Source organism: Rhinolophus ferrumequinum, chromosome 11 (assembly GCF_004115265.2).
Source record: "Rhinolophus ferrumequinum isolate MPI-CBG mRhiFer1 chromosome 11, mRhiFer1_v1.p, whole genome shotgun sequence".
Classification (NCBI taxonomy): domain Eukaryota; kingdom Metazoa; phylum Chordata; class Mammalia; order Chiroptera; family Rhinolophidae; genus Rhinolophus; species Rhinolophus ferrumequinum.
This window is the reverse complement of record NC_046294.1, coordinates 1,759,718-1,787,075: the sequence shown is the minus strand read 5'-3', so window position 1 is coordinate 1,787,075 and position 27,358 is coordinate 1,759,718. Positions and strand designations below refer to the sequence as shown.

General features: G+C 58.8%; 1 protein-coding gene across 3 annotated transcripts in view; it reads right to left on the bottom strand.

Annotated features, from left to right (window-relative positions):
• The window catches only part of KCNQ1 (potassium voltage-gated channel subfamily Q member 1), a 310,562-nt gene that overhangs the window by 146,252 nt on the left and 136,952 nt on the right, over positions 1-27,358 (bottom strand). For all 3 annotated transcript variants that reach the window (XM_033119433.1, XM_033119432.1, XM_033119434.1), the window contains exon 11: positions 26,305-26,425. In XM_033119433.1, coding sequence (XP_032975324.1) covers positions 26,305-26,425 — 121 coding nt within the window. The remainder of the gene's footprint in view (positions 1-26,304; positions 26,426-27,358) is intronic.

Genomic DNA, 27,358 nt, shown 5'->3' with positions numbered 1-27,358 from the left:
CCGGGGTGGGATGAAACCCCCCTACAGGTTCTAACAGACAGCTCCCTGCCCCCACGTGCTCTCACAAACGCCCACTGACATGCGTGCCCAGTGCATGACCTGCTCCCTGACGAGGCCTGGCGTTCTTCCCCTCTTCGTGTCACTTCTTGCCCCACTCCTGGCCCCCGAGGCACCTTTGTGATGGAAGCCGAGACCCCACCAGGCCCAGTGGCTGTTCCCAAGCCTCCGCTCTCACTCTGCCCCACACCGGGCCCCTGGGAGCCCTGCTCTTCTCCGGGTGGAGAGAGACCTTTCAGTACAGGCACATGGCACACGCAGGGCAGTCACACTGGTGGCAGCAGCAGCGCCCCTTAACTGTGCAGTGCCTCAGTTTCTTAACGTTTCATTCTGTCCTTGGGACAGCCCTTCAGAGAGGAAGCCCTCACTGCCCACACGCACAGACGCAGCCCAGGGCAGCTCGGCCGCACACAGCCACTTGCCTGCGGCCAGGGGCACAGGGTGGCCCCGTTTAGCTGGGTCTCTCAAGCCCTTGTCGGGCCCCCTGTCCTCACCTTGGAAGAGACAGAGCCACCTTCAGCTGTGCTGGAGAGGCAGGCACAAGTCCCCGCAGCCCAACCCTGGGAGAGCAGCCTGGGTCCCAGAGGCCTTCCCCTCACATGCAGGGGTGGGTGCCCAGAAAGGTGCCCTGGGAGGGCCAACTAGCCCCCTGATAAGGCATTGCTTCCCTTCTTGCATGGGCTGCTAGGAGCCAAATGCCACCCCCCAGCTTCCCATAAACATGAGGGACTGTGCCCGGCATGGGGGCAAAGGGCAGCTGCCCCCGGCGGCCACTCACCCGGCCCCAGCCTCCTCAGCAGGCTGCGTGCCCCACTGCCGCTCTGGCTCTTGCTGCCAGGGCTCCAAGCCCCTTGCTGCTTGTTTCATGTTTGAGAATCCAGAAGACACCCCTGCAAATACACTAACACTTGATTTACTGTTTCATCATTCATTCTGCCCCCCTGTGTGGGCCAGAGCTTGGACAAGGCCGGCAGATGGGTGCCCTCTGTGAGCTCGCAGGCTGGCACACAAGACAGGCCAGCAGGGGCTCTGAGGTGGGGAGACATCAGCTGGCGGGGGCGAGGCTCCTTCTGGGCTAAGGAGGGAGGGTGGTTCTCAAAACACTTTCTACCCTCAGGCTCTCTGAGGACCAGCCAGTGCCTGGGGGGTGTCGGGGGGCATGTGTCCTTGCAGGCAGGGCCACCTGTCCCCCACTCTCCCCATTCCCCAAGGGGAGCTTCTTCCTCCTCAGGCCCTTCTTCCCAAAGCCATCAGAAAAGACCTCAAACTCCAGGGGGGGGGCATCCCAGGAGTGGCACTGCGTCCCCTGGGAGGGTGGGAGATTATCTTCAGGGGCTGATAGGACCTTCCTGAGGGCCTGACTTCAAAGCCGCTGCCTCCCCTGCATCAAAGTCAGCAGGCTGAGCTGTTTGAACATTAAAAGGGGAGGGGCAGCCTCCCCAGTCACCTGCATCTGGCCTGCTTCTCTCCTCAGGGTCTCAAAGGCCTTCCTGCCCTGGCAGGTGGGGGCCAGACCACCCCACTCCCTGGCAAACGAGCCACTGTGGGGGGAGGAGGAATGGCTCCCTGCATCTCAGGGCTCCAGGGTTCCGTCCTGGGCCCAGCTTTCCGGGTCACTCCTTGTCATTTCCTTAGAACTTTTTTACAGAGATCTTACTTGCCCTATAACCCCCACAGTCGGGGGTGGGACAGAATGCAGGACCCCCCAGCTCAGCTCACAGCCTTGCTGTGTGATCTGGCTCGCCCTGCCCTTCTCGGGCATCTCTCCAGGGGTCTGGGCTCTTGGGGGGGCTGGGGGCTGCAGCAGAGAATGTAGGTGTGGTGTGGAGGGACACAAGGATAGAGCCGGACAGCAGCTCCAGGCCACCTGATGTGCATCCCAGCTCTAGTGTGGACACGGCATGTGTCATCGGGCAGGTCACCTAATCTCTCTGTGTCTCATTTTCATCTGTGACCTAATGAAACCCAGCATGTACTACCTCCTGGGGTTACTGGGCTGGTTCAAGGGCCAACTCAGGCCCCGTGTTCAGGCGAGTGCCTGCCTTGGCAGCAGTATGCGTGGGAATGGTGGCACGGGGGCCACCAGGCCAGGCTTGCGTGATCTCTGCCTGGCCACCCAGAGCCGTGGCTGCTCTTGGTGCCAAGCCCGGTGTCTTGTGAATTGGTGAGGGCACACGCGCAGGGAGGGACTACACAGAGGGCTGGCAAGTGGCAGCAACACTGAAGCCTCGAGAAGCTCCCCCTGGAGCCTGCAAGTGACCCACGTGGCTTGTCGGAGGTCTCAGTTTCCTTTGCGAGACAGAGGCTGGTCATGGCGCCTTTCTCCCCATCAGGCAGCACAGGCGAGAGAGCCTGGTGGGCTGAGGAAGACCCTCCCTGCCCTCCCTCAGCTCTGTGCTGAGGCTGGGGTTTTTCCACGGCCTCCTTCCCCACCCCTCCCGCCAGGTCCCCAGCCTGACCCCAGCATACCCAGGCCCCAGAGGCGCAGACTGGTCGCAGCCCAGCGTGTGTGTGCCTGTGCCCAGAGGGCTGCTGACCCCTCCCTCACACAGGCGACATCAAAGGGAAGCAGGAAGCCGTGGGCCCAGCTGACCCCCAGCAGGCAGAATTGCAGTGTCACAGCGCGCAGCCTGGGGCCCAACTGCTGGGGATTTTCCATCCCACCAGGATTTCCGCAGGACACCCCTAGTCCGGCCTTTGAGGCTCCTCAGGAACCAGCAGGGACAGGGCAGCTCGGGAGTGTGGCCAGGGGCGCAGAACGCCCGTCCTCAGTCTCCCCACAACTTGCAGCTATTGGTCCAGCACCAGAACACTACCCTGGGCTCAGACCTGGCCCAGGAGGAAAGGCCATGCATTTTGCAAAAGGCCTGAGAAGAATGGAGAAGGACCCTGCCCCTCTCCCACCAGCCGCACCTCCTTGACGGGTGGGGGGCCGGGCCACGGAGCAGGCTGTTAGGTATGGGGAGAAGAGCGCACGGAGAACAGCCCGAGGTTCCTGGATGGCCCTCCTGAACACACTGCCGTGGCCAGTGCAGGCCGGGCGACACCGTCGGCAGGCCCACGGGTGTACCACGTACCAGAGCCTAGTGCAGAGTGTAGCACGAGACAGCCCAAGGCCCCCAGGCCTGGGCCCCCAGCACGCACACGGCACTGGTGGCAGGCCCAGCCTCAGACTCGCCAGTGTCACCTGCTAAGGTCTACTTGCTATGCCCCGCTCAGGGCATTTGTGCCACTCTGGGTCCTGTCCTCCTAGAGCTGACACTGCCAGGCCTTCGCCCCAAACTCTTGCTCCCCCTCAGCAAGCTGGGCCTGGTCCTGTCCTCGCCCTCCATCACCAGGAGCATGAACCAGGCGTGCCCTGTGTCGCCAAGGCCCTCCTGGACCTGGGTTGCCTGACACACACCAGGGCCCTCTGGCCAGTGGGAATGGCACCTAAGGCCCTTTGGCTGTTCTGTGCTTGTTCCAGAGGGGAGGCAGTTGTATAGCTGGAAGTCACCGGTCACAGGCCAACGACGGCTGGGTAGGACATCCCACCCTTGAACACGGGTTTGCCATCCAGGCGGGTCCTGTGTTTGGTCCAGGTAGCATGCTCTGTACAGCTCTGAGCTTGCCCTAAGAGCTGATGCGCTCACTTATGTGAAAAGTGCTGGCAGCCGGGCCCCATCGGGTCACAGCAGGTCTCCTTGCAGGGACATGCTGCCTGGGGCTGGGGGCTGTTCCAGGCTGCGCGGAGGAGACTACACTGGGGGTGCGCAGGGGTGTCTGTTGGGGGGAACTGTTTCCATACAATCATGGAAACGTGACAGGCAGGGGTTCTGGGCATGGGGGTTTGGGTCACTTGGACAGGGGTTGAGGTGCACATACCCCACTGATAAGCCCAAGTGAACATGTTGCTCCCCTGGTCGGGCATGGGGGTGTGGTCTCCCCCCAACCCCCTGCCCAGGCCAGCGGCTTTGCTGGGGTAGAAACGTTTGTCCTGTGCATCAGAGGGCCTGATGGTCACACAGCCAGGCTGGAGCCATTGAGGGGGGCAGGGGGAGCAGGATGGGCAGACACAGCTGTGTTCTCAGGCAGCCACAGAAAACCCTGGAATGAGGGGTGAAACAGGGCAAAGACCCACACTTCACTGTCAACTTAGACCTGCTCAGGGCTGGCCCAGCACCCTGCTCTGCTCCCCCATCTCCCAGAGTGAGCCCCCCGCCCTCCCGACTCTCTTAGGAGTAGACTGAGGTCCAGAGTGTGCAGGTCGCCCACGGCACCCAGCAGGCTGATGGGAGACTCGGCCAGGACGGGGCAGGCTCCTCCAGAGGACGCGTGGCCTCCCCTAGCCCCGGCGATGGCCGAGAACTGTTGGAAACAAGGCCGGCTCACTGTCCGGGCATCCTGTTCCTGGGAAGGCCAGACTGTCAGGGCAGCCGGGGCAGGGCCGCCTCTCCACAAGTCCCTGACCCCCAAAATTCCAGTGCCTGAGTGGGAGCCCGAGGGGGTCCACGGCCCCCCACCCCATCGCGGGTGACGCTCACCTGCCTCGCATCTGTGAGCTGTAGTGATCCGTGTGGTGACCCACTGCAGTGGGGCCAGGGTCCCATGCCTAGGTAAGTAGCCCGCTGCTGCGGCCCATTGGACTGGAGCCATGCTGGGCTTCTGGGGCCCCGGGGTTCAGAGTGCTGTTCCATGGGAAAGGGGACCCACTGACACCCCCGTCTAACACCAGTGATGTGGGTGCGCCCCTGAAGTGTGAGACATGGCTGGGGTGGGACATGTCCTGGCATGTGTGCGCTGAGGTTTGGGGAACGTCACCTAGAGGACTGAAGGGGACCCTCTCCAGGTAGCCCCTCCCCTGTCTGATCAAGTCTGACCCTAAGGCCCTCTGGGCCAGTAGGAGCCCCCCTCCCCCCCACCGGCCCTGCTCCCATCATCTGTAATTCTCACAGGTTGTCCCAAGAGGCACACATTTTAAACCCAGGAAATGAGAATGTCTGAGAGGCAGGGAGGGCGGGAAGCTCGGAATGAAAAGCAGCAGGACTTGGAAAATGGAAAGGCTGTCACGTATTCAGTCACCTGGCGCAAACATAATGTGCGGTGTGGATTAGAAACACAAACCTACTTTCTGATTTAGAGAAGATCTTTGCAAAATGGAACCTATGTCTCGGACAGGTCTCTGGAGGGGGCTGGTCCCGGGACTGCCCCAGCTGGCAGGAGACACCTGTAAGCCCGTGCCTGCAACTGGAGCAGCTGGGGAGGAAGCAGGACATAAAGCCTCCCCTCCCCTCGGAGCTGGGCAGGTGAGGTCCAGGGGCTCCTCCCAGCTCCCAGCTCCCAGCTCCCAGCCAGCCTATGGAACCTATTCACCTAGGAAAGCTGAGCCTCAACTCTGGTGCCAGAGACAAGGGCATTCTCTGCTGGAAAATCACTTCTGGGACACCGAGAAAACAAGTCTATTGCTTTTCTAACACCTAACAGCAGAAAAGGAGAAAGAGAAGGGAGGTCAGCTAGAAAGTTCTGGAACATAGTCTGTCTCCCAGAGGAGCATGTTTACAAGTGAAAGAGAATGCTACTGGGAGCTGAGGACTCGTGGGGACTGAGCCCACGTGGGCCCCTGTAGCTTGTCTTGTGGCGGCAGCTGGCCCTGGGCCTTCACACACACGCCTGGGCCACCTCACAGGTCACTCCGCCATCGTCATTAATGGACAGCTGGCCTGTCTCCTGGCAGAGCCCCACCAAATACCCCCATGGGCATTCTCTCCCTACGCCCAGTGTGTGCCCTGTTCGCAGGGGAAAGGTCCCCTTGAGAGCTGGTGGGAAAGGTTCCCGAGTGGCGGTACCAGTAAATGAGTTTCTCCGGACAACTCATTTGGAGAAAGGGGAAGGATGAAGTTAGCTGGTGTTGGCTAGGGAGAGACAGGGTTGCCGGGGAAATGCTTCTAAATGGAAAGAAACAAAGGCAGTAACCAGCTTTTGTCAGACTAGGAAAAACATCGTGGAGACGTTTGGCCATCTTCGTATCTGAGTTGGAAGAGAGGCTGCGAGTGTGGGGCCAGGACAGGATTCTCACAATGCTGGGGTGCTGAGATCTGGGACAGGGGGCACAAGCAGGGGCTGTGGGGTGGACCCGATCATGGCGGGGGTGGGGGTGGGAGGGAGGGACGCTCCCGGAAGCAGGGCTGAGCAGCAGGTTGGATTAACAGCGTGTGAAGCGGGCAGCCTCCATCAGTGCTCGGACTCCTCCTGTTATAAATCTCTGCTTGTCCTCAGCAGTTCGAAATGTTTACTCTGAACTAAGCTCCACGTTTTAACGAATCAGATTTTAACAGGAAAACCATGTTTGATGGAAGCATACGCAATTCCTCCTTTGCTCCCGCCAGCCAGAGCCCAGGACCAGCCTCTGCGGGCCGTAGTGACAGGCAGAGCGGCCGAGGAAAACCTGGCCTCCACGTGGCTGGCCTTGCAAACTGACCGCCCGTGCCCGCTCTGTCCCTCCCCTCTGGCTCCGGCAGGCACAGTGCACAAGTCCCCATTCAGAGCCATCGGTCAGGTGCTGGCCTGTCTCCATGCCCCCTGAGCTGGGGAGCTTAATCCTGGGCACAGGAGGGGAAAGGCCCCTGGTTTTCAGCCTAGTGGGAGAGATGCCATTGGGAAGGCAGAGGAGGGCGGAGGGCGGGGGCAGGGAGCACACAGACCTCACACCTCCTCAGGCCCCACCAGTGTTCCACGCGGAACACCTGCCACGCCCAAGCCTCAGTTCTTTCATCCACAAAAACACGAATGGTCCCTACACACAGGGCCCCCAGAGGGTCATCCGAGTCGCTGCTCTTGGTTTCCCTGTGTTTCTGGAATGGCGATAGGAGGCAGTGCGCTCCGAGGAGAGATCCTTTGTGATGAGAGACACTTGAGAGACTCTGGACTCCGACTGCCATGGACCTCAGAGTGCGGCCATGAGCCCTGGTGGGAGTGGGGGCGGGTGTGGTCCAGGAAGAGCCCTTGGCCTCCTCATGGAGGATGGACCGCACCTGGGGGCCTGACCGGACAGCGCACAAATCCCCCCCTCGCTTATTCACTCGCTCAGTTATTCATCACACATTCCCAGAGCTGCCATGATGGGCTCCACGTGGATTAAACACTGAAGATAACGCTGAACAAAAGAGGCCAGCTTCTGCCTTAACTGGCCTTGTGCGATTGCAGGAGACGGCCAATAAACCCTTCACCACAAATAAACACACGGTTACACATTAAGAATTGGGGAGGGAGGTGTGGGGTGCCTGGTCTGAGGCTTAGAGATCAGCCACTCCGAGGCGAGCACATTTCGCTAAGACCCACAGGATAAGTAGGCCCCAGCCTGGGGACGAGGGGCGGATCGGGAGAGAGCTGGGTTTGTTTGAAAAGGATACTAGGAATATTTGAGGAGCTGTGGTGACTTCATCAGATGCACGGCTCAGAGCCACCACGAGCTTTGTGACCTTGGCCCTGGACCTAGCCTTTCAAGCCTCAGGTTGGTTAGATGTAAAACAGGCGTGATAATAGTCTTATGTGCAAAGCTGCCGTGACTGAGGACGAGTGAAGCGATGTTTACGAAGCGCTTACACCGCAGCACAGTGCCTGGCCAAGGGGAAGTACAAATACTATGTCACCTCAAGGTAATTCTCTAGCCCAAAGGTATGTGCAGGGCTAGCGAGTTTTCTCCTCCCACAAACAAGAGTGCCAGCCTTCTGCTGGCACACCTAGGTGCCCAGGGAGCGCCGAGGACCAGGCCAGAGCCCGAGAGGGCGGGCACACAGGGCAAGGGGCCCCCGCTCCTCCCCCTGCCTTCGGGCGCTGTATTGAATCTGAAAGGACCCTTCAGCTCCGACAGCCTGGACACCCCTCCTTCCCCAAACAAACACACACACTCCAGCACCCTGGGGGAGTGTTCCAGATCAGAGTTGCCCTCTGACCTTCTAGCTCAGGTGTGAATGTGTAGGTGGGTGCGTGGGGGCCACACAGCTAGGTAGAAGCCTCCAGAGAAGTAAAAGGCTGGTTTGTCCTAGGCTTCATGGGCCAGCCCAGCCTGGGCGGTTGGGGAGCTTTCCCAAGCCCCATTTCCCATCCGGAGAGCCTGAGACCGTGAAGGTCAACTGATCCCATCCCTCCTGAGAGCTTTCATGGGGACCCCCATTCTTTGTCCACAATCACCCCAGCCCCAAGAGCCATCCTCTACATGGGGTGGGCAGGGAGCTTCAGGACGACAGGGGTGGCTGGTGGGGCGGAAGACACTGGGAGAAAGCGAGACCCTCTCTAGGGGGGGCATTCCCGGTGGAAGTCCCCTCGCCCAGCCTCCACAGGATGGCTCCAGGGCTCCTGAACCCCTGCATCTACCCACAGGGAGCTTGCCTGCTTCCTTCTAGCCCAGTCTTCATCAGACATAAGCAGTGTAAAAAGGACATTTCTCTGAATCCTGTTAGCATTCAGAAACAGAATTGTCGTACAAGAATTGTTTCACAAGAAGGGAACCCTGCCGTTTGTGACAACATGGATGAATGTGGAGGACAGTGAAGTAAGCCAGACACATCCTGCACGATACCACTTCTATGAGGAATCTGCAACAGCGCCGCTCATAGGTGCAGAGTCGAGTGGTGTGCGGCGGGAGGCATGGAGGGGACCCGGTGCAGGGCAGAGTCCCTTCTGCAGGGTGAGTGAGGCCAAGAGCTGCTGCCCAGCCCAGGGCCTGTCAGCAATACTGCGTTGCGTCCTTGCCACATTGCGAAGAGGGCGACCTTCTGGTACGTGTTCTTATAAGACAACAGTAATGTAAGTGATACAGAGGGCAGGAAGAACGTTTTGGAGGTGGTGGACGTGTCTATGACCTAGATTGTGGTGACGGTCTTTTGGGTGTATACTTAGCTCTAAACTCATCACACTGCACGTACATTGATTATGTATAGATTTCGTATGTCAGTTACAGCTCAATGAAGTGGTTTTTAAAAAAGAGAATAGAAAACTTTTTTCCTAGGAGCCCCACTCCCCCCTCCCTTTTTGACCATCTATTGTAAAATAATCACATCCTTAATGAAATCTGCTAAAGTCTCCTGATGTTAGCCAGAATCCCACTGGTGTCCAGATCTGACCAGGCTACAAAATCAAAGAACATACACTGTGTTCATTGATGACGGTCACTGCAAAAAGTCCTAAAGAAAACAGTGTAACTTGGGTCCGCCAGCACAATTTCAGAAGGTCCCACACTGTACAAGTCCATCATAGAGCATTCTTGTCAAAGAAATGCACCACAGACTAGTGGCCCAGGGGCCGAGGACAGGCTGGCTGGAAGGCAGTGTGGCTATATAAGGGCCACATGACGGGTCCCTGGGGTGACACGAGCCCCACCCGATCGGTCTCTGTATGTTGGCCTTGATCTTGTCCCGCGGTTTGTGAGAGGTACCAGTGGGGGAAGCTGGGTAACGGGTACATGGGATCTGTTACTACAGCATGTCAATCTACAATTATCTTTAAAAGTTTAATTAAAAAATCATGATCCCCAAATTAAAAACACCAGTAGTCCTCCTAAAAGTATCCAGTAATGAATTTTTAAATGTACAGAATCTTAGGAACAAAGGGCTAAAGAGGATTGAGAGACATTACAACCAATCTGGACACATGGATAAGCCTCTCCTCTTTGGCTAGAAAGACAATTTTTGTAAAAAAAAGATAATCTAAGTTCATCTAAATTGAGTGCAGCTTGAATAGAAAATACCAACAGAATATGGATGGTCTCACACACACACACAGTTCTTTTTTTGGGGGGTGGCTTTTTTTTTAATCAGGCACGCTGATTCTAAAGTGCAAGAAATGAGCATGCGTGCATGTCCTGTAAAATTCTGACAACGCAGCGCCTGGAGCTCTTTGGCGGCAGCCTGGCCCCCGGCACCCCAGGAAGGGGCTGGATTGTGAAGACTGCCTCTCACCCTCAGTCGTTTTCTGAGGACGCACTGTATTTTTTCTGGAGCTGATTCTGTTCATCCAGACCCTCCTCCCAATCGGCCTCGTCAGGCACCCACAAGAGAAAGATGGGGTGAGCGACTCATCAGGAGGGACACAGACACCTTTAACAGGCACTACACAACCTGACCTGACCCCTGTGGGTGCGTTCTGGATGCTTCAGGTTATTCATTTGTTTCATCCTCCTAGCAACCCTTTGTGGAAGGCACTGTTTCCTGTTGTTCCCATTTACAGATAGGAAAACCGAGACTGAGGTTCAATGATTCATTCGCTCCGGGTCCAGCAGCTAGGAAGTGGTGCGGTCGGGTCTGCACTGGGGGGTTTGCACTTGCGCTGTAGATTCAGAGTCCACTCTTAACCGCTGCGTTTCATTTACAAAGCAGTAAAGGGGGGCCCCAGGCGTGGGCCGGGGGGCTGCTTCCACATGGTCCAGGCTGCAAGAGCCACCTTGGTACCTGTGGCGCAGGCTAGACAAAGACACAGAGTCACTGCTGTCCAGGTTGTGACATGAAACCATTTGACCTGTACTGGTTATAACAGCACTCCAGCCTACGACACTCTGTCCTGTCAGTTTGTCCATTTTGGTGGTTGGCACGGGGGAGGGGCTGGCTACATGTTACAGATTTTGTTTCTTCTTGCAATTTTTTTCCTTCAGTGAAGCTTATTTCCTCTTTTGTTCTCTATCGAGTTACTGAATCCAGTTTTTTCACATGCCCTGAAAGTGTGACCACACCGGTATAGGACGTGGTCCCTGGGTCGCACCTGCAGGCCCTGTGCACCCTGCCCTGACTGCCACGTGACTGAGCTCTGGCTGTGGAGGTGAGGGCTCGGCGTGTCCCAGACACTCTAGATTCCCATCCAACTCCACAGCTAATCCTGTATCTCCATCTGAGGAATGTTTTGATCTGAGGCCATGCCATGGGTCCCCCCGTTGGCTGCAGGCTGTGACATGCAGATTCCTCTGACTGGGTCTTAAGTGACAGATGAGGAAACCCGCCACGTTGCTAAGCACAGTCGTGAAGTTCCTAAGTCACATAACCAAGCCCACCGGCCATCCAGAAGGCGGTCTAGAAATGGAAATGTTAAAATGCAAGTTTGAAATATGATAAAGGTCGCGATTTAAATCGGGAGAGTTATTTAATATACTCAGTGTTGGGACTCCCATGTTTCCCCGAAAATAAGCCCTAGCCGGACCATCAGCTCTAATGCGTCTTTTGGAGCAAAAATTAATATAAGACCCGGTCTTATATTATAGTAAAATAAGACTGGGTCTTATATTTATTTTTGCTCTGAAAGACACATTAGAGCTGATGGTCTGGCTAGGTCTTATTTTCGGGGAACCACACGGCTAGACATAGAAAGTGAGTGGGATTTAATGAATCCTCATGCCAAAATCCAGATGAAGCACTATTTAAATATTAAAAAAAACAAAAATGAGAGAAGAAAACACAGGAGAATTTACTAAAACAATCTCAGAATGAAGTTTTTTCAAAATTTCAGACTAAGACCTCAGATCACAAAAGAGTGCCAAAGTTGACTGTCAAAATTTTTAAAATCCTGCCAACAGAAAAACATAGAAGCTAAAGACCAAAGAAAAACTGGGATAAAATATTTTCAACACGTGACAAGAGTTCCTACAAATCAGTAAGAAGAGGTATTTAAAAAATGGAGACAGGGTTCACAAAAAAGAAAAACTATCAAATTAATGAAGGTGAACACCGTGATGACTCACATGGTGAGGGTGTGGGAACACATGCTGTTGGGGCGGTTTTCATGGTATAAAAGGGCACATCCCTTGTCGGCACGATCCATCCAAACCTGTACAAATAGTTTAACCCTGCTGGAAAGGGGGGGGTTGGACCTCTGGAAGTGAATCCACATAAAATGGAGACCAACAGTTCATGAAAAAGAGAGGTGATGGGGGAAATTACCTTGAAAAATAGTAAGAGTTATGCAAATACGATTGTCCTACATATAAGAAGTTGTTACAACTGCAGGTATCTACTCATTTAGAAGAAAACGAATTAAGACAGGTCCCGTCTGCTTAGGAGATGTGACATGACACCCCGGTGTGGCATCTTTCACTTGGTCGTGGACCTTGGCAGCACTTTCACAGACAGGGTCAGTTCTGTAGAAGACGGGGCACCGCTGCTTGGCCAAGGGGCCCCTCTTAATCCGTTACTAGTTCATTGGCTCGCCGGTGAGATGCTTATGCAGGCATCAGCCTCGATTTTTCTCTTCAGTCCGTAACTGGCTGAACTCTGCCTTCAATTTCACTTCCCTTAACTTCAGGAAATCTCGCATCTTGGCAAGGTTTACAATTCTTCTTTCTGAGTGATTCCCTCTGTACTGTCCTTGTTTGATAACGGACAGCCTAGAAAGAGACTCGGTCAACAGAGAGCCGGGGTAAGGCGGGTGGGGACTCGTTCCATAACTGGGCCGTTCGTCAGGGCGTGTTTGAGTGGTGGCTGGCCGTGTTTGGCTGCCCTGTGCATCCATCAATAGGGGACTTGTTTGGCACCCTACGGCTCCGTGGCGGGCTCTGCAGCTGTGCAGAAGGAGGACATGTACTGGGGGCCTTAACACAGACGCATCCAGAACACAGGCGCCTCCCTGACGAAGTGCGCACTGGGGCCCGAGCTGCCCCAGCCCGGCGACGGGGCCTTCCAGCGGGCGCCTGCAGGCACTTCCCTGCCTGGGGGTCGCTTCCTGCGGCCGGGCCGTCCTGCCTGTGGGCCCCTGTGGGCCCCCGTGCCATCACTGGTGGCCGCCTCCCCCCAGCTGCCGGCAAGTCGTGGTCCTTGGAAATGCCGAGGGCCACGTGGCCTTCCTGGGCTGCCCGTCCCTGCACCCTTGACGGGAAGCTGGCTGATTAACGCCCAGCCTGATGGTCCTCAGCCTCTTGCGGCCTTCCTGCCCTGCCACCTGCGGGCATCTCCGCGTTCCCCACAAAGGGCAACAATGCCACAAGGACCAGCGCTACCACGAGCGCAGTCCGCTGGGGAAAGCCGAGCCTGTGCGCGCGCCGTGCGCGGCCCCCGTGCGCGGCCCCCGTGCGTGCGCGTACGCCTCCTGCGTGCGCGTCCCCGTACACGAGCACGCACAACCCTGTGAAATTAACAGCCCTCAGATGCGCTGTCCTGTGGTGGGTGATCCTGCCTGGGGAGCCGACAGAGCTCTTCGTGCCGTCTATTCAGGGCGAAGCACAGCGGAATGTCCGTGTTACCGCCTGTGCACACAGGACGTACGTGTGAGCGCGCACACAGTCCCCTGCTCACGTGAAACACGCTGGGACAGCACGACAGCCAAGTGTTCACGGTGGTCAGCGCTAGGGAAGGACACTGAGGGCCTGGGGCCGGGAGGCGCCACCTCGTTCCCACCCGTGTCCCCCATTTCACTCCGAACACGTCGCACCACGGACGTGGAAAGCCTCCGCTGTCATTATTTTTAGCACGATGTTTTCCTACGTACAGAGCGGTGCCGCAGAGCGGGTGACATCCGCGCCGGCTGTGTGCGCCGCCTGTGCTGTGGGGCCAGGGCGGCTGGGGTGTGGGCTCTGGTTCATGTCACTCCGAGGAGCAGGGGCTGCGCCCGCACAAAGAGCTTTTTGACGGGAGAGGCCGAGCGGGAGTGAGAGCGGGCCCTGGGCGGGCTCCCAGGGAGCCCACCCCTCCGATGGGAACGGGTGCCCCCCACCCGTCTGCAGACAACGGGCTCTCCCCGCACTCGGTCCTCTTAGGATTGGGAGACAACTGGGGTCTGAAGACACGAGCACGTGCAGCATGTTCTGACCGCTGCTGTCTCATTAAATATTTAAGTTTCTATGTGCCGTTTTCCCATTTTCAGGTAATCTTAGATTTTGATCAGGGCAACGGTGACAGCACTTAATGCCTTTTTCAGTTGATGTGCGTAATGCCTGTGTTAATTTAAGTATTTTCTAACACAAACTCATATTTTAAACTCCTTTGTTTACACTGTAAGTCAGACCCCATGTTCACACCCACGCTTTCTATTGTGAAAACTGCAGAGGAGCGACTTATCTTGACTTTTGAAATGACTGCTGGTTGGGCCCCGGGTATTCTGGGGAAGTGACAGTGCTGGGAGGGGGCCCTGATCTCTCCCCACTGGGCCCACCCCATCAGGGGAGGGGATGGAGGGGAAGATGAGGCTGGTGGCTCACTCGGGACGTGCCCACAGCCAAGCTCCCCAAGGGCTCTGCCCTGGGCATCCCTGACCCCCACCTGGGCATGGGGAGGCCTGGACATGCTGCTGGCAGAGAAACTCGGCAGGAAGAAGCCAGCCGAGCGCCCGCCACTGTAAGAGGAAACGAAGAGAAACAGCTCCAGTCAGCCCCAGAAGCGAGGCCTGGAAAAACTCTGCAGCTGGAGCTAACACAAAGGACTTTTCAGACCCTGCGGCCAAGGTGCCCAGCGAGCGTTTTTTTTTACAGCTATTAGGGTGACAAGGCTTTCCAAAGGCCAGCAGTTGGCCAGGGTTTCCAGGAAGCTGGTCTGGCCCCAGGCTGGGATTGGAGCAACTTTAACGAGTTAACTTCAGAAGGAAGAATCATCAGGAAAGGTTTAAGGTTCAACAAACTTTTTGAATTATTTTGCAAAAAGTTCTGGCTTTCAAATTCAAAGGCATGTTTTGCCGTGACTGTTCTAAGCTGGAGCCTCCTTCAACGACAACCAGCCTGCACGTTTCCGAATCATTCACTCCAGGTATTTGTCTGAACTCCTCGGGACAGGCTTTCCAAGTGCCATCGAGTGCCGAGTGCTGGGAAACACAGGGGTCCCCAGCCCGTCTCAGCAGACACCCCCCCCACCCATGTGCCTGTCCCCCTGCTGGTGCCCGTGGCTGTGTGCGTGTGCACGCGCGTGTACACACACACACACACACACACACACACACACGGGCGTGCGCACACCTTCCCCAAGCAGGAAGCCGCTCTTTGCCAAGAGCGAATGGAATTCAGGTTTGCAGAGGGTGTCCTTGGCCCCCAGCTCCAGGGCCGCACGCCGAAGAAAGATCCTAGTGTGTGTGCTGGGGGCTGAGAGAGAGGGGCCTCCATCTCTGCTCACGTCTATCTGGGCCCCAAGAAAAACCCACAAGTGGTTGCGCTCTCCTCAGCCACACCCGCCTCAGTCACATTCCTTCCCTTCCTGAGCCCACACTGGGTGGCCCCAGCTAAGCAGCTTCCACACCTCCCTCCCCATCAGCGGGGAGACCTAGGCCAGGCCCTCATGGGGCCGCCAGCAAGTACAAATCAGGGGCCGCCCCCGGGCCCAAGCAGCCGGAAACCACTGCGGGGCCTCTGGGCAGGGCCTCCCACCAGCCTCCCCTCACCCATGTGGGGAAGGCCATGTTCACTCTCCACTCCCGGCGCAGCAGGCCCAGGGCTCAGCTCCCTGCAGGAAGTCCCTGCTCACATCCAGCCTTTCCCCTCCTTGCTGCTGCAAGGGCCGGAACTGCTGTTCCCCACCTGAGGGTCCCCACATACCATCAGGAAGGACGGCTCCCCCCTTCCCCATCCAGTTGGGGCCTTCCAGGCACTGAGACTGGCACCCTCAGGAGTTAAACATTTACAGGCAGAGGCCAAAGGAGCCCCGTCAGTGAGACAAGTTGGTGGTCAGCCTCGCTTGGGGGCCAGGCTGGTCACGCTTAGCTTTTCTTTGCCCGACTCACTGGGACGCTGCCCCTGCGTGGCCAGGTAGCCACAGGCAGAGGGCGTGATCCTTCTGCAGGTCATCAGAGTCGACCAGGCCCGCGATTACCAGCAGCCCTTATGGCACTCGGTGCTCAGCGCTCAGGGAGGCCTGGCACCAAGGTGGGACGCGTCTGCCAGGGCCCGGTGCCCAGGCAGTGTTGCTTCTAAATAGGCCACGCTGCACTCCACTCGGACAGTCCACTTTGTCTCCTCATGGGGCTGTTTTCAAAAGCAGTGGCCTCCTGGGAGCCTGCATTTCTGCCCGGGGAGAAGGTGTGGCTTTGGCCTGGGCCTCGAGTCTCCCGTTGGGCTTCTGGCTCTGTTCAGGCTACTCTGCTCCTCCTGCTTGGCTTGGGAATGATCGCACCCGGCTCTGCTCTTGCCTCCAGGGGCCTCCTGCCTGAGTACTGTGAGGACCTGCTGTGGCCCGAGAGGTCAGCTTCACTGTCCCTTCTAGGCAGCCTGGACCCCTCGGACCCGCATTGTGGTTATATGACACCTCAACTCCACCAGCCGCCCCTTCCAGCACGGCCTGCAAAGGACTCAGCTGGTGGACACTAGGACCTTAGGGAGGTCCTGTGTGAGGGAGAAGCCGCAAGATGAGGAGCAGGCCGAGGACAGGCCCAAGGTGTCGAGTACGTGCCCTGTGCTACCGTCCTAGGGGAGCCACTAGGAATGTGACTGAGACGGGTGTGGCTGAGGAGCCGGCCACCAGGAACGGGTCTCTGGGCCCAGGCCTGATGAAGGCACTGGCTGGACCTGCTGCAGGTGGGGAGCATGGGCCCCACTCTCTGGGACAGCCAGGGAGCACAGGACGCAGAGTTGGGAGCCCGGAGCCTGCCAGCAGCCAGCATGCTCTCGGGCGCGGTCTTCTCCTCTCTGGCCTCGCGGCTTCTGAGCCATAGTCTGTCCATCTCCTGACACCCACCCCAAGCCCGGGCCACGTGGTCTGACGACCTGGTGGCGGCGGGGCCACGAGCCGGTTCATAGGAACATACACGGCGTGGGGCTCCCTGGGAGACACCTCAAGAGAAGCCCTTTGAGTCCCTGGGACTCAGTCAAGCTGGGAGCCAGTTTTCCTGAACAGTGTTGCACCCCGGACCGCCTCCGTCTCGTGACCCTGGCCGCTGCTCCTGCCGCTGGCCTCGCCCATGGCCAGGCCCCCAGGAGCTCCCACCTGGAGCCCACACGCCCAGCTGGGGTAGGGTGGGGGATCGGGTCATGGGCCGGTTCAAAAGGAAACGCAGAAAAAAGGCATTCAAGTGTTTCAAACTGGAAGATTAACAAATCTGGACTTGAACCTAAAGAAAACATTGACAAAGAAGCCCACCTCCAAAAGGCACAAGAGGGAGGATTAGGTGGGAGGGAAAAGAAAAGTCCCCTTGGGGCAGAGGACAGCTGCCCATCCGGCCAAGGAGTAGACGACACTTGACCCCAGTGCAGCCCAGGCTGCGCCAGGAGGACAAGCGTGACGCACTCAAGGATGTCAAGCTCAAGGTCCCCATGTGCCCGCACCCCACACCTGACGCCCTGGATACAGAGATCAGCTCCCCGAGGAATTAAGGGGTGTAGCGGTTAGCTGCCTGCTGCTGCCCACCTCCTCTCCGGAGGCCTCACTCTTGGGGGACGCAGACTCAGGCCCATAACCACAGCGGGGCTGGGCTGTTGGGGAGGGACCCTGAGAGTGAGAGAGAGAGAGAGAGACTCCCTTTCCGTGCTCTCAAGAGCCTTACCTACCACCCCACCTCCCAAATACCCTCTGCTGCCTTGCAGAATCAGCCTGCTCTGTGCCTCAGTTTCTCTAGAAGGCACCATAGGGCACTGCTGTGGCAAGGAGTATGCTTTGGATGCACTGTAGTCTCGTATGATGATTCAGTGTCATTACTTTTGAGCACCCCTTGGACTGCCCCAGAGCTCTGTGCGTCCCCCCTGCTTAGCGGCCCTTGCGCCCACTGAAGCAGGAGGCCCTTTGTGCAGACTTGGGTTCCTGGGAGAGGCGTGCCAGGCACCTCTGCCCCTCTCCAGGGTACTCTCGGTACCATCTGGGGGTTGCTGCCGTATGTAGAGATTAGTCGTTGAGACGATCAAAGCAACAGTGGGGTCATGGCTGTGGGTGTGGGGACGTGGCACCAGGGATGTGACTGAGGCCGCGCCGGGACTCCCTCCGCCCCCACCTTTTCCTTCTCTTCCTCCTCCTTCCACCAGGATCCCCTTCCAAGATGGCACCCCGGGCCTCTCGTGGGGCCAGCCAGACCTGACAGACTTACAGCCAGACCTCTGCCCACTGGCCACTCCCTGCTGAGGACATGGACCTAAGGTGTGGCCCCTGCCCAGGACACTGGCATTGTCCCAAAGGGCTTGCAAACCTAAGGAACAAACACCTACTGGGGGCCTTGGGGTACCACAGGAAGTCACAAAACTGTGCCTGCCACTCTGCCTCCTGGGAAGTGGCCCCAAGTGGTCTACAGCCCTGTGAGTGCCCTCACCCTCCTTGCATGGCAATGCCAGGTCCTTGCTGTGATCACACAGAATTGTCACTGGAGAAGGTGGCCACAGAGAACCACTTGACTAGCACACAGACGGTCTCTCCATGGACTGTTCTCTCCTGCCTGGTGGGCCACAGAGACACTTTGTGAGGCGCAGACCCAAGCCAGAGGCCAGGCCCCTTTGCCTCTGCTGTCTCCTTACTTCCCCACCCCTGCCTGCCAGCCCCACCTTCGCCTCAGAGACCCAGGCTTCCCTGGAGACAGCGTGTCTGGGAACGAGCCCTGCCTCTGCCACCACCTCACGGGGACCTGGCCAGTCCAACCAGCCCACCAGGCACTCTCAAGGATGTGAGCTGTGTGTCTCGGCCAACAGCAGCGTCCCTTCCCAAGCCTGGCACAAGACACGCATACAGTAGGGGCTCAGTCGATGCCACTGGAAGTTCAGCCTCTTTGAAGCTCCTGAAAGCCACCAGGTCTGTGAACACAGCTGCCACAATTCAGGCTGTCTCCCTGCCGGATACCTGCGAGTCACCCAGGGACAGAGGTGGCCTGGTGGCTCCATTCCCTGACATATGAGGACCGGGAGAACGCAGGACAAGCTCTTCACTCTGCGTGAAGGCTGGAGCCGTCCTCAGCACGTGGGCCAACCGTGATGAGAAAGAAGCGTGTCGGGGCTCCATGACCACCTTGGGGTGTGGTCTCTGACTCCCCCGCCCCCAGGAACACAACAGTGGGCACCAGGATTCCCCTGCACCTCTCGGGAGCCCCTTCCGGTGACGAGCGGCCTGGGTTGAGGACTGCGGGTCCCCTGCCTCCAGCCCATCCTTTGGGCTCGCGGGCCTCTGGGCGCCTCCTGTGAAGGACAGCGCTTGGTGGCTACACGCTGTGACCCCATCCGTGTCCCACGGAATCTTGTGACCAAGCAGTTTCAGAAGCCCTCACAGGGCCCCCCTGACAAGGTGATGTTTCATGCCAATCGGGTCTGCGAGACACATCCCCAATGTCTGCAGGAGGCTCAGAGAGCTGAGGCAAGTGACTGCACGGCATCCCAGGGTGGGACGAAATGGACCAAACTGGCCAGGCTTCCCTGGCAGACAGTTTCTCCAGGCCTAGGAAAACATGACAAACACCAGCCAACAAGGAGTAAATCTCAGGCGAGGTGCGCATGAACGCTGCACTGAAAACTACAGACACAGGAAGAGAAATGAAAGACCTAAGCAGATAAGTGGGGACCATGGAGGCCGCCGTTCCGTGGACGGGATGCCGTGATGGTGTCTGTTCTGCCCACACTTGCCTACAGAGCTGCCACACCTGCACCGCCACACCTGCGAGGTTTTCTGCAGAAACACGCATGTGGATGGAGAGACCGGCCATGCAAAGACAGCCAGGCCGGTTGCGGAGCAGAACTGGTCGGCACCTGTGTGACCAGCTGTCAAGACCTATTATCAAAGTATGGTGATAACGAAACAGGGCCCCGCAAGACAAAACAGGACTCCACTGGAATCCGACCAGCCGACCCGAGCAGGGCTCACACACAGCCACAGGCGGACAGTGAGCTGGTCCGGACGGTGCTGACGGGTAGGGCGGTACAACGCAGCCACGACGGTCCTTTCAGGAAAGGGTGCTGAGTCGAGCGGCATGTCCGAGAGGGAAGGGTGGACCTTGACCTCGGACTCACACTGGATGCAAGAATCGGTTCCAGATGGACTGCAGAGCTCCGTATGAAAGGTGAGCTAATAGGGCCGCAGAAGAAACCAGAGTATCTTTAAGACCTTGGAGTAGTCAGAGTTTCTTACGCAGGACACAAACAGCACTATCCCGAGAGGAAATGTTTGATTAACTCGATCGCATGAAAATTAAGACCTTCTGTTCATCAAGACACACTGGAGAGGAAAGGGCGACCTGCATAAGGAGGCGTATTCGTTTGCAATATGTATGCACGTATTCGGACCAGTGACTCATATCCAGGACGTATAAAGACAGAAAAAGCTACATATCGATAGGAAAAGACAACCCAGAACAAAACGGGCGGGAGACGTGGACATTTTACAAAGGACCACGTCCAACTAAAGAACAACAACGTGGAAAGGGATCAACTGTATTAGCCGTCAGGTTGCTGCAAATTAAAGTCACAGTCTGATACCCCTGAACCTCCAGCAGCATGGCGGAGAAGGAAACAATGGGAAAGGACAGGTGTCAGGGTATGGAGCCGTCCGAGTGACCAGTGCTGCTGGCGGGGGTGAAAATGGGCATGCCAGCCTTGGGACAGGGTCAGGCTGTGTTTGCCAAACGCGAGGGTGGCCGTGCGGGCACCCGGCAGCTCCACACCTAAGCATCTGCTCACCCAAAATGCAGCCCATACAGTCACCAGAAGCCCAAACAGAATATTCGCAGCACTCAGGGTAACCCCACGCTGGGAACACTGCACGTGGCATGGACAGTGGTGCAGACCAGCAGTGGAGGCCGTTCACACAGCTGCCAAGGAGAGAGACGCTGGTGCCTCCCGCTGCTCGGAGCCAGACCTGGTCATCCGGGGGCGTCAGTGATAGGAAGTGGGGGCCCGGGGCTTCCTGCGAGGCTGTTGCCTCACCTGGGTGCTGGCGACACGGGTCCCAGGGATGGAAATGCATCATGCTGTGCACTTGACACCTGTGTACTCATCCATGTGCATTTCACTGTTTGACTAACACGGGGACGACATAACGCCCTCTGCGCAAGGTCAGTCCTTTCTAACCCTCACCTGTGAGATGGATGGCCGGGCCTGGAGACAGTGGCTGGGTCTGGCCCCCAACCCGTCCCCAGCCCTGGTGGGGGGGCGTGTGCCTCAGTCTTCCCTTCCAGGTTTAGGACAAGCATATGTGGGGGCTCTGGGACCTCCTCCCCGCGACCGCCAGAAATATCTCCACAGCAACACAGTGCAATTTATGAAGTCACTTTGTCCTTCAGCCACCTCGAGGGGACGATGTGCTCCTCTCCCACACCCTCGGACACTGTGTCCCGTGGACCCGCCTGTGCAGTGGAGAGGGGTGAGCGTAGCCCAGGGCGCCAGGCCGGGTCGCTGCGATGGCCGATTGCCGCTGCGGTGAGGGACCTCCTGCTTCCCTCCGGGGCTTCTCCCGAGACAGCGGCCCCAGGCAGCTGGCTGCATCCCCCTCGCTGCTGAGTGGAGGTTCTGGGGCCTCTGGGCCGCCTGCAGCTGGGCCCGTGCCGGCTGGGGGCCAGCATGAGGGCATCCCCTCCCCAGTCCCGGCTCTTTCCCACCAAGCCACTCCGCCTCGCTTTTAATTTAATTAGGAGAACATTTAATCCCCCCGTGCATTTCAGAGACCGGTTTGAGCCTGGCTGGGGCTGTGAGGCTCTGATGGGGACCCTGTGAGTCATGCAGCTTCGCAAAGCCCTCCTGAGGGGCTGCCTTGGCACCCGTGCCGACAGAGATGGTCTGGAGCTTTGGAGAAGACAGGACACCGGTCTGGAAAGACAAACGGGTCTCATCTGTTCCTGGCACGCCCCCCCCCCCCCAGAACCCCCTGGACACTGGCCCCAGAACTGCCTCTCCATCCTTTCCCACCAAGGTTTGCAGGGCAGGAAACAAAGCAAGGAGCTTGCAGAGGTGCAGTGCCATGCCCCCCCCCCCCACCCGTCTGTGGGAGTGGGCCACGGCGGACCTGAGTGTCTCTGAAATGTCCCAGGCAAGCTGGTCCCATCAAAAGCCCTAGCCCTGGTCAGCAGGGCCGAGCCTTGTGACGTTCGCTCCCATTTCCAGAAGGCACGGATGGGGCTGGCCCTGGCCTCGCTGACAGACGCAGAATTCAGGAGACATTAGTAGTGATGTGGATGAAAGCCAGGCCACAGCGGCCTCGCTGGAAAAGAGAAACTTGAACGTTTTGGCGTGAGATTCTGCAGGGTCCAGGAGAAAGTTGAAGACATGGAAATTCTAATTAACACACACAGGGCTGGTTTTGCTCAAGGATCTGTAGGCTGTCATGTTGCAGGAGGCCCGCAAACACATGCTCGCCGGAGACGTGCTCACGGTCACCTGTGGGGCCCCGCAGGCCCAGCCTCGCCCTGCTGTCCCTCAGCCTTCCTCCCCTCCCGGCGCCCACCGCCGTGCGCAGGGTGCCCCGGCTCTCCCCCATCCAAGACGCCACGACTGTAGTGATGGAGGGGCCCGGGGACCAAGTCTTCCCGAGGGACCTCCAGGGAAACCACAGGCCGCTGTGCTCACGGCGGGCCTGGCCTCCCGCACTGTGTCCTGGGTGTCCACCATGGAGCAGACGCAGAGCCCAGGCCAGCGGGGGGGAAGGACTTCCTGCAATGGCTGCCGTCGCCCAAGGCTGCTGGGGGAAGAGCACCCAAGCCATAGCCGCGCACTGTGTCCGACCCCAGCCACAGAGCCTCAGGCCCAGGCCAGGTCTGACCCAGCGGCCCCTGGCTGTGCGTGCCAGCACTGAGGCGCCGGAAATCCTGCCTGCGTCTCCTCCCTGGAAGGAGCTGGCCCAGCCGGGCTGGGGGCTGCTGTCTGCTTTGGGCGGGGGCAGCAGTTCTGGGGCCCCTTCTGGCCTGAGCTTCAGGGGTGCTGGGCAAGGAGAGGCCGAGAGGGGCCGCACACGCCCTGCTCCCAGGAGCCTAGGGGTGGGCCGGGAAACAGACTCCCCAGAAAGGTCCCAGGCCCTACGCTGACAGCCCAGGGGGCTGGTGTGCACAGCCTGGAGGGCTGGAGGAGGATGTGGCCGCTGGCCCACAGACCCCTGGGCCTCTGTGAGGCCAGGATGGCTGAGCAGACGTCGGAAGGATGAGTAGGAAACGGACGGCTGCACATGAGGGGCAAGGCTGTTCTAGACGGGACAGCACGTACAAGGCAGAGGGACACACAGAGGTGGCCGTCTCCTCCCGCAGTCCTGCCTGTGACCCTTGGTGGGCAGAAGACAGTGGGGTGGGGGGCTTGGGTAATTTGCCTGCTGCCTTTGGGGTGCAGGGCTCCCCTCCTCATGGAGCCAGGACTGGGAGTTCCCTCAGTCTCCCCACTGTGCCCCAGATGCCCCGTCTCTACCTTACGCTGCCCCTCGGCAGCCCCGCAGCAACGTTTTGAATGGGGGGGCGTAGGTGCGGGAGTGGGGGGCACTCGGGCTCCATGTTGGATCCGGAAGCCCCTCTGCTTGAAAGGTGTGTGCGTGCCCCCGGGCTGCACAGGGCGCTGGGGCGTGCGGACGGGCCTGCGATGGCCAAGGCAACTCGTCCCCAGCCCACTGACCCAGCACAGCTCCTGCTTGCCTGCAACTCCCCAGTTTGCACCAGGCTTGTTCACTGAACCCCGGGCCCCCACCCCTCGCTCCACCGATGGCCAACAGGCCCCGGGAAGAGGAGCTTCTCCCAGCCCCAGGGACCTTCCCGTAATCACGGCTGCAGTGACCTCACCTCCCTGGGGCCCTTCGGGCGGGGAGAGCTTGAGATGGAAACAAAATGTGTCTTTATTTATGCTTTTAATTTGGATTCTGGAACTGGCCCAACGTGGTAATACATTTAACATCAGTAAAATGCTGAAGAAAAATGGATCTGTTTTTCAGTCACTGCCTCCCACCCACTCTGCCCCCTGTGAGACCCCCGTGCACATCCCCAGTCCGCGCACAGACATTGGGGGACGGCGCCTCTTTTCCCCGTGCGGGGTGCGTACGGGGCTAGCTCTGTGCCCTCCCGGGCGGCTGGAGCCACGCGCAAGGGTATAAGGGTATCTGTCCAGGCGGGCTGTGCGGGAGGCGAGCGAGTGCGGCCCGTGCTCCCTGCCCGCAGGCCATCGCAGCCCTGAGTGAACAGGGCGCCCACTCCCAACACCGCTCCCTCCGGCCGTGGTGGCGCAGGGCCTCTGCCTGGCCTGCAGCCCTGGGGGCACCTCGGTTCTGAGGCTCCAACACCTCTTTTGCTATGCCTGCACCGCCACCCCCACCAGTGTGCCGTCGAGGTCTGTACCCCAACTGCTAAGGACGAGGGGGCCCTCCACAGTGCTAGCCGCCCCCCCAGAGCTGTCCCCAAGCACCACTCCCGGCCTCTGCCCCACCTCCCCAGCCGGCTCACATCCAGCCACAGCTCGTGGAAGCCCCTCGCAGGTTCCAGGGCAGCGACCCGGCTGGGTGACGACGGGGGTCTTGGCCCTGCCTGTGCCTACCCAGCGCTGGAAGTGACACGAGACACCCCCTCCTATCACCAAACGGCCCCACTGTAGGACTGCCAGCCTGAGAAGGCCCACAGTAGGCTCTCATGGTGATGCGCCATGCCCACCACAAGCAGAGGGTCCAGTGGCCTCTGTCTCGGAGGCGGGAGGACAAGAAGCAGCCCCACGCCCCTGACGTCGCAGCTGTGCAGGCTTGGGCTGCCTCCTGGGGCTCCCTGGGCGGGGGCAGTCTCTGCCCCAGGAGGCTTGGTGTGTGCTCATGCCAGAACAGACCTGCGCGGGTGCCTCAGAGGGGGCGACTGGGCCACCTCGGTCCCCAGCCTGTTAGCACCCTCACACCAGGGAGCTGGCGAGGCCTGACTGCCCAGCTGAATGGATGCTGGGTGACAGCCCTGTCCTCCTACAGGCAACTCCTGTGTGTGTGGCCGGGGGCCGGGTTGAGGCTGAGGGCAAGAAGCAGAATGACTCCCAACATGACAAGAAGAGGCGGGTTGAGCGGCACAGCGAAGCCTGGGTGGTGTCTGCCTGCCTGAGGATCGTGGTTCCCAGCAGGCTCTCGGCTGCCGGAACTCTGAGCCCCCTGTGTCGCACGCTCTAAGGAACAAAACTAACTTCTGCCACGTCGGGGTCTCCTGTGCCCCAGGCTCTGCACAGGCCTCTGAAGCTGGTGTTTGCTTTCGGGCGCCGGCCAATGCCTGCCCAGCCCGCCTGGCTCACACTGCTGCCCACATTTCTGCTCTCACCCACTTGTCAAGCTGGTCCATTTTTCAGGTCGTCTCCAGGATGGGCCCAGAGGTTAGAGCCCCATTTCCAGGGGTGGCCCGGAAACCTCCCCCCACCAGTGCTGGGTCCACGCGGATGAGTCACTGTGCTTCCCGGTGACCTGGCCAGTCCCCACTGAGCCTGTGAACACTTGCTCTGCTCCCTGCCAACCTCCCTGTGAGCCTGGTGGGCCTGGAAAGATGGCCGGCGGGTCCTGTGTAGTCATAGTACCACTGTGAGACAGCCATACCCTTCTCCCATTCTGGCTGCCGCCTCTGCCAGTCCTCTGGTTACATGGGCAGCCAGGAAGCCCAGCACATCGGGTCCTAGCCTCCTCCTCAGTCACCTGCGCAGCACAGGCAGCACGGGGCCAGCAGCACAGGCAGCAGGCCTCGGGCCTCCCTCCCTGTCGGGCACGCGTCAAGACAAACTCGGACCCCTGGAGAGCAAGAGAAGCAGCACACTGAACTGTCTGCAGACAGGAGGTAGTGCCAGCAAGTGCCTGGGAAGGGCTGGGCATAGTGCTCACACATCCGACACACAGGGCTTCTCTAGGGGCATCCCCAGTGGGGATGGCCCCACTGACCCCACCACAGGCTGTCACCGCTGTATGCCCTGGCTGGGAGCACCGAGTCACACGTCACAGGGGAACCAAAGCACGCGGGGCCTGGGGATCGGCCTGGTGGTGCCGTGACGGCGGGGAGAACAGGCATGTGTCCCAGGCCAGCTGTGCCTGCGGGTAGGGAAGGCATGGAAAATCAGCCATTTCCTCCACCTGAAGGAGCCTGAGGACAGCCCCGGCAACTGGCAGGCGGCACTCGGCATCTGCCCCGTGGCTTTGGCCAGGGTTCCATGGGGAAATGCGCAAAAACAAAGTCGTCTCTTTTCGGGGGAGTGGAGGAGGGGGCTAAAGGAGAGAAAAACAATCTCAGACGCGCAAAGCACGGAAACAAGTGGAAAATGATCAGTCTGGTTTTCCATACGTGAAAACAAGAGGATCGTATTCTCAGACTCGGCAGGAAATGCCCCCGCGCTCCTCCTGCCTGGTGCCTGGGCACGGGGCCCGCCCCCAGCAGCCTGTGGCCCCAGGTGGCTGAGGGCAGGCGGCGAGTGGTGGCCCGGGAGAGGACCGAGCCTGAGGGCGAGCGGGCACTCACTGCGACACGTGGGTGATGGGGGCCAGCAGAGTCTCGCCCTCCAGGTCCAGGTCCTCGGCAAAGCTGTTGGTTCTCATGAAATGGGCCGTGCTCACTTCCAGCAGCGTGGGACTCTTCTTCACTGTGGGGGCAAGTGTGGGGGCGCGTTAGGCCTTGGCAGGCCTGAGGGCAAAGGGCACCCGGGGCTGCAGCCTGTCACCCGGCCATGGGACAGACTTTCACACCTGAACCCTCCCACAGACAAGATCACCACTGGGTCGGGAGTGGAGACCACGGATCTAGAGGGTCAAGTTGGCCGCCACGTGCTGAGGCCTCAGTGGCCCAGGAGCAGGGCCAGGGACACCTCCTCAGAGTGAGGGCTGGGCCCCAAGTGACTGCGGTGTCTGGGCCTCTCCCCAGGTTCACACCTAACATTCAGGTCAAGAATAAAACATCGACAGGCACAAGTCTGGGAGGAGACACTGACCCCCACCACTGGGTGGTCCCTGTCCTGCATTGGGGGGCTTCTGACGCATCACTGAATACCCAGGGTGGTCGGACTCCTGCCACGCGGAGTCGGAAGGCCTGAAGGGAGCGGCAGCCCCTGAGCTCTTGGCCACACGTCACAGCACCACCCACACCCCGAGGCTGGACCAGGAAGACCCCAACAAGCTGCAGTCACATTCAGATTCCTGGGCCCACCCTCAGTGACCTCGGTGACACAGGCACTCAGGGCCGATGAGAATACGTATTAGTCCTGATTTTCAATCTGGACGTATTTTGTTCTTCATCTGAAGTTATTACTGTAAAAGAATTAAATACTCGTAAAAAGTAAACAAAGGTTCGTGAAGGCCCTCCTCCCCCAAGGTCAGCAGCGTTCACCACCCACAGATTCCTGCTCATCCTTCTCTGCTCAGCATGGCAGCCGGTGCCAGGTGACCCTCGCTTTTGTACTCACGAGACCGCTGTGTTCCCGTCACTCTGCACCTCATTTTTCTATAGGTGTGTAGACACGGCCCTACATCATAACAGTCTGCACTTTCAATCTGCTAGTTACCTCAGCCATTCCACGTCT